This window comes from Stigmatopora nigra, chromosome 20, assembly GCF_051989575.1.
Source record: "Stigmatopora nigra isolate UIUO_SnigA chromosome 20, RoL_Snig_1.1, whole genome shotgun sequence".
Classification (NCBI taxonomy): domain Eukaryota; kingdom Metazoa; phylum Chordata; class Actinopteri; order Syngnathiformes; family Syngnathidae; genus Stigmatopora; species Stigmatopora nigra.
The window spans coordinates 1818740-1825279 of record NC_135527.1 but is presented as its reverse complement, the minus strand read 5'-3'; the positions used below and the strand labels follow the sequence as shown (position 1 = coordinate 1825279).

At 45.3% G+C, this 6540-nt stretch overlaps 1 protein-coding gene across 1 annotated transcript; it reads left to right on the top strand.

Moving 5' to 3' along the window:
* Positions 1–578: 578 nt before the first annotated feature.
* Positions 579–2053, top strand: LOC144213473 (mitochondrial fission 1 protein-like). Its single transcript, XM_077741960.1, has 5 exons — positions 579–718; positions 1168–1300; positions 1383–1459; positions 1522–1627; positions 1716–2053. Exons 1-5 carry the CDS (start codon positions 674–676, stop codon positions 1817–1819), a joined length of 465 nt encoding a protein of 154 aa, XP_077598086.1. The 5' UTR covers positions 579–673; the 3' UTR covers positions 1820–2053.
* Positions 2054–6540: the final 4487 nt, after the last annotated feature.

Below are 6540 nucleotides of genomic sequence, written 5' to 3'. Positions count from 1 at the left end.
GTCGTTCCTTTCACCAGCGAGACACCTGGCCATAACAGCCAGATTGTTATCGCAACCCCATTTCACCATTAAGCGATGCAATACCTTGAATCCAGCAACTTTAATACTAACTGAAGAAGACAGAGATCCACACCAATTTGATGAAAGAACCACCAAAAGGTGCAAACCAAGACCAGATCTCAAAGACACGCCTATTCAAGACCGCACTTATGTTTATGTAGATAGATCAGCATCCAAATCAGAACCTAAATTTGTTCGTTTACGAGTGCATTGTTGCCGTGGATAAAGTCCCCCTCGAACAGCCCCCACCTCCGCGTGTGTCGTTCTCTCCCCACCGCCAAATGCGTCTAATTTCTATGTATTAAACACATTTTATAACTATTAAACCACTCTTTATTTATGACTTTGTCAATATATGGCGAATTAGAAGAAATAAAACCTATTTTCCAATCCAATACCCTGTTTTTTTTTAAGAGGGTTGTAACGAATTAATTTGTTTTCAATTCATTTCAATGGGAAACGTCCGCTTGAGTTATTAAATGCTTGTCATACGATCACAGTCTCGGAACGGTTTACGATCGTAAATCTAGGAACCACTGAATTCCGGTGTGTTTTGCGTCACGGCTGCCGTAAATTGAAGTTGGGCGTGTTAAAGCCACCCATTTCCGTAAACATGGCGGCCGTACTGAGCGACGTAGTGGCGCCGGAGGATCTGCTTGTAAGTTTGAAATAACACTCTCCCCCTCATTTCCTGTCGTTTGACATTTTGCGTTCCGACCGCCGGGCTCGCGTCTATTACCACTTCCAAGGCGACAACATTGTTTGGCTCGCTTATTTGTCGCGTCGCTTAGCTTGCTAATGCTAATACCCATTGAGAACGCTTTCCATCAGTCACTCCAAGTCTGAAAAGATAACACAGCTCAAACTTTCTTTAAACGTCTCTGCTCCTCCACTCAACACCTGAAAGTCATCTCACACTCATTTCCCATTGGGAGTACCTCCCATTTAAGTCTTCGGTGCCATTGTCAATGATAGACGTCCAATTACGTGCTTCATGATATCTTTGAATGCTAGTGATTTAGTTTTGCTGGTCATTAGTAGACGTCCGACCCATTTGAAGAAAGCAAAAGAACGCTCCGTGGAACTAAATCTTTTGAACTGGTGCAGAAATTTGAGAAGAAGTACAACAATGAGCTGGCCAAAGGAGCAGTTTCCAAGGAGACCAAGTTTGAATATGCTTGGTGTCTGATCAGGAGCAAATCCAAGGATGACATCAAGAAAGGAATCGCCTTGTTAGAGGGTGAGCGCGGTCAACGCGGTCCTTGCGGCCCTTGTTGCCCTTGTGGCCACCTCGCTAATCCCTCCATTGTCGCCCGATCCAGAACTGGTCCAGAAAGCCTCCAAGGATGACACGCGGGACTACTTCTTCTACCTGGCCATGGCCAACTACCGAATAAAGGTGAGAAGTTGACTGGGGTTTGAAGTGTTTTGTATTTATTTATTTATTTATGCCTGCGGCAGGAATACGAAGAAGCCCTCAAGTACATCCGCATCCTGCTGAGCAACGAGCCCGGCAACAAGCAGGCCTTGGAGTTGCAGGCGCTCATCGACAAGGCCTTGAAAAAAGGTAATATCTTCTGCAACGCAAGAACGCATGCACTCACGCACGCCGACCCTGACACTCCCCTTCACTTTGTCCTTGTCCTCTTTTCTAGACGGCTTGGTGGGCATGGCCATCGTGGGGGGGATCGGCCTGGGCGTGGCCGGCTTGGCCGGGCTTATCGGGCTGGCCGTGGCCAAGCGAGGGCCCAAATTCTAACCTCGACTTTCAACTTTTTGCTTCCCGAATGTTACCCTAGCGTATACTCTTTTGCGTTAACATTGGCCGTCGGTGGCCACCCGTGTACATAACAAAGTCAAAACTGGGCACAACCCCCTCACCTCCTAGCCCCTCCGCCTTGGATTGAAGATAAAAGGGAAAGTTGTGGCGTTCCAACCGGAGCTGCTTATTTTTTCCGGGTCATCAATAATAAAAAGAAGGGAGAAAAACAAACAGAGGAATGTGGAGTTGAGTCACTTGTTCTCGTATCACTGAAAGTTTACTGTCTGCCAAGTACGCGGCGATTTCGGCGACAAAAACAAAAAGGGCGACTTGGCCTAGTCGGCTGGCCTCTTAATTACGTTGACCCAAAGATGAAATACAATTTGTCAACGCCATCTTGCGAGAAACAATGTGGGCATTATCAGCCTTGTGGGTTGTTACTGATTAACTGGCCTGACACCCGCGTCGAAACTCGCCGTCCAAAAACGAGCGATTGGCGACACAATGTTTGATGAAGTGAACGTAAACCCGGTGAAGGACGGCGCGTGAGATGGAAGGACGCCTGCCTACGTTAATGCCAACCGTTGACGTGTCGGCGTCATCCGAAATCCCTGACTTTGACACGCGTGTTTGATCCCGTCATAAATATTTTTCTTTGTTTTTATTTAAACTGCGCTCAATGACGCACGCTAAATTGGAGGGCGTGAAAAATGGAGGAATCCCAAATTGTTGATTTCCCAGATGAGAGATGCAATAATAATAATACAGTGTTCCCTCGCTACTTCGCGCTTCAGCTATCGCGGACTCAGAGCTTCGCAGATTTTTTTAGGATAAAAAAAGATAAAAAATTAAAGATATTAAGTTAAAACTATAAATTACATCATTTTACAAGAGGTGGAAACAAAATATTCAATAAGAATTAGTAATTGCATCAAAAAAGGCCAAAGAAATAGTCAATAACATGGTGAGAGTTCAGGAATCGCATTGATGACGTCATGGGTCTTTACAGGCACATCTTCACCGCCCAAAAAAACAATGTTCACAACTCCCAATAACGATGTTTCTTACGTGCAAAAAAAACTGCAGAAGATCCTCCATCCGGACTACTATGATGTTTTTGCTTGGTGGTGCTTTTGTGCACGTGTTATACGTTTCTTTAAGCATTTTTGAAGGGGCACGCCTACTTTGCGGAAATGCAGCTATTGCGGGGGGTCCCGGTCCCCATTAACCGCGATAAGCGAGGGAACACTGTAATGATAATAATCAGACATAGGACCTATCGTCATCATCAACAACAAAAGCCTACTTGTCATCACACCCAGAAACTGCGCATGACGAAATTGGTAGTGCTTCTCCATAAGGTGCGTTTACTCGGCAAGAGACCTAAATAAGTGATAGTTACAGACTCGTAATTAAGCATTCTGCTGTTATGGATAATTCCCATGGTGCTCCAGGTGGCTCAGTGCTGTGTAGAGTTATGGCGATAGCCTCCTCAGTGGACCTGTTTGCTTTACAAGCAAACTGGTGAGTCAACTGAGGGAAGGATTGTATTCCTGATATGAAATATAAATTAAAAAAAATGTTTGAAGATAAAACATGTTTTGCCTTAACAACTTCCATTTGAAAAAAAGCAGTGTTTGTGTTCAGGTTATTTTTTTCCTTCAGTGTAAAGCATTTCGTTACCCTTTTAAAAATATCATCTATTGACTATTAGTCATTTAAAAAACATTGTACGAATACTTTCTGATAGGTTCATAAATAATTACCCTTCCGATGTAATTATCAATCACTGCAGGCAGACATCTTATTTAATTATTGACATTTAATTAAATAGATTGCATCATGGATAAGGACCTCAAGGGAAGATACAGCAAAGCAACAAGACTTCCCCCTTGTCTTCAAAGTATCCTCCCCAACAGTAATTCGCGTACGGCTTTAAGGCCATAAATCAAAACAATTACAAGGTTGTTGATGAATTCAACATTCATAAGCAAAAACATCTGTAACTGTAATAACAATTAAGGTATTTTAACAATAACAAAACAGGAGACTAAAACCAACCTTCATTTGGATTAAAACAATCACGCCTTCATTTGACCTAACAATCATATAACAATTACATATAGGAGCCCGAAACGCGTCACGAGGTATGGCCACTATGCTGGAAATGGCAGATATCCGTTTTTGTTATTAGCCAGTGACCCTGGCTTCCTTGGATAAGAAGTCCACGTGAGAGAGGACCAGACGGCTGTTTATGACCTCGAGCACTTTACGAACAATAGGAAGAATGATTTAACAAAGAAATGAATTACTACTGTTAGACTAAACTATTTCACCTGACTCCAATTCCTTAACTCTGTAGTCTCCAGTCTAACAATGGAGCGTGTTCAGCATCGGAGGAGACAAACCAGGGTTGAGCGAGTTTATCCACAGATGGTTTATTCCATTCATATTGATTCATACAGAGCTCCGGGTCTCCCTCCCATAGAATAAGCCCGCTGAGTGTTGATGTCCTAAAGCGGAGGATGGAAAAGACATTGTCCAAACCCGCGTTTGCCCAGTTATAGTCCAACAAAAATGCATATTCATTCGCTGATTAATAATGAGATGTGGGCTGGTCCAGGGCTGCTGTGAGGGGTGGGTTTCTCTGGGCTCCACATCTTCCAGCCTTGAATCCACATCATCCAGACCTCTGTCTCCGCTGGTCCTATAAAGTCCCGACCCTCTGCCCTGCTCTTTGTTCCTCTGCCCTTTGAAGTCCTCCATCTGGTCTCTTATCAGTGTGAATCCCACCTTGAAATAAGAATCTCAGGAAGAGCCTTTTGTTAACATTGTAGTCGAGGAGTCTCGGACCCATCCTTCTGTTCATATTGTAATTGAGTTGGGAACAAGAGCTGAACCCTTCAGTGGCGATACTAAAACAAGACCGCCACAAAAAGAATGAGTAAAATGTGATATCAAAATGAAACAGCTATACTAAAAAGAATGAGTAAAATATGTCAAATTCTTCACTACACATATATGCATAATAGTAATACAGAATAAACCCAACACTTTCGTTATTGGGACTTCTTTTTTTTTAATTAGTTTGGGACCATTTCCTGCTCACTTTTATTTGGGCTCTTTTCCTGTTCATTTTGGGACCCCCCAAAAGTCCTAAAGTTTTTTCCTGTTTAAATGTAGCATTTGAATCGATGAACGCAGATCTCCAAAATGGACCAAGAAACCAAAATATAAGCTCAAAGTGTGCAGTAGGTGCTACTCACGTGATTATGGACTCTGCGTGAGACGAGGTGGTAAGCTCCTGTTCCATTTGGAAAGAAGAAGTGGGCGGAGAGACAGGGAAGTGGGGATATAAATCTGGCTTCGCAGCCGCCGTTCAAACTCGGGCCGACGTGTCCATCTGTCGGGGAAGGTGTGGCAAATGGCTGAAGGATCCCATCGCGGAAGTGATGGCCTTGTTTCTGGGCTTCCTGGGCTGGGTGTTGGTGGGGGTGGCGCTGCCCAACCACTACTGGAAAACGTCCACAGTGGATGGCAACGTCAGCCCGACGTCTACTATCTACGAGAACCTGTGGATGTAAATAAAATCAGACATAGGCATTGTCGTCATCATTGACTTGACAAAAAGCCTAATTGTCATAATACCCAGCTGCGTATGACAAAATTGGATAGTGCTTCTCCACAAGTACGCCTTCCCAGGCAAGACCCAATACATGACATATTCAGACATGTCAGCACTCCGCCACGATGGAAACATTGCATCACCTCTTTGAGCGCCATCAATCCGGCAACCGCAAGTTGCCTCACCGATGCCAACAAGAATAAAATGGATCACTTACCTCTCACTGTCTTCTTACTTACCCTCCCTCAGTCAGCCTGTAGAAGGCAGATCCACTCCAAACGACCTTCCTGTTACCTCACTGCAAATTTATTCCATAGAAGGGATTTGTGTTGTCGTCTTGTCTCGTGTTACTGCAGGTTCAGAGTCCTGGTGGCTGTTGGGAAAATGCTGTCCTTGAGCCTGTTTGTCCGTGCTTTATATGACCTGTAGCGTCTGCCAGATGGAAGCAATTGGAACAGGCCGTGTCCAGGATGGTATGGATCCCCAACAATGATCCCGGCCCTGCTGAGGTACTGGGGGTTGGCAATATCTTCCAGTGATGGCAGAGAGCAGCCGACGATCTTCTGGGCAGTGTTAATCACCCTCTGCATGGCTTTTTTGTCTGCTGCCGTGCTTCCGGCATACCACACTGTAATGCAGTATGCCAGGACGCTCTCCACAGCGGCTCTGTAGAAGGTTGCCAGAAAGCTTGGTGACCAATTTGTTCCTCCTCAGTACCCTGAGAAAATGGAGTCGATGTCCTGCGCCGTTCCCGTCCCGCATTGAACAGTGCCCTGCCTCCGCCGTGCCAAACTTGCTCGGGTCTCGCTCACTGGCTTGCCTTCCCCAACCAGGTTACGTCCAAGCGTTCCACGCCCTGATGATCGCGTTGGCGGTGATGGGTGCCTTTGGACTGGTGGGCATGAGCTGGGTGGCAGTGTCCTGAAAATCTTTCAACATCACCCAGGCCTTCTTGGACCCCTTCTACCCAGGCACCAGGTAGGATGGTACTACCGGCGGGAAAGGGCGGGGAGTGCGCTGATGCCGACCCCCTGATCTCTTTTTTCTACCTTTTTCTTACAACCATGCACAATAAAGCAACTTGTTCAACACA

What these genes read in the sequence shown, in the direction of transcription:
- LOC144213473 (XM_077741960.1), top strand. Translation starts at nt 674, where the DNA reads ATGGCGGCCGTACTGAGCGACGTAGTGGCGCCGGAGGATCTGCTT. An exon ending in TGGCGCCGGAGGATCTGCTT is followed by an intron (nt 719 to 1,167) that starts GTAAGTTTGAAA and finishes GAACTGGTGCAG; the next exon opens with AAATTTGAGAAGAAGTACAA. An exon ending in AGGAATCGCCTTGTTAGAGG is followed by an intron (nt 1,301 to 1,382) that starts GTGAGCGCGGTC and finishes CGCCCGATCCAG; the next exon opens with AACTGGTCCAGAAAGCCTCC.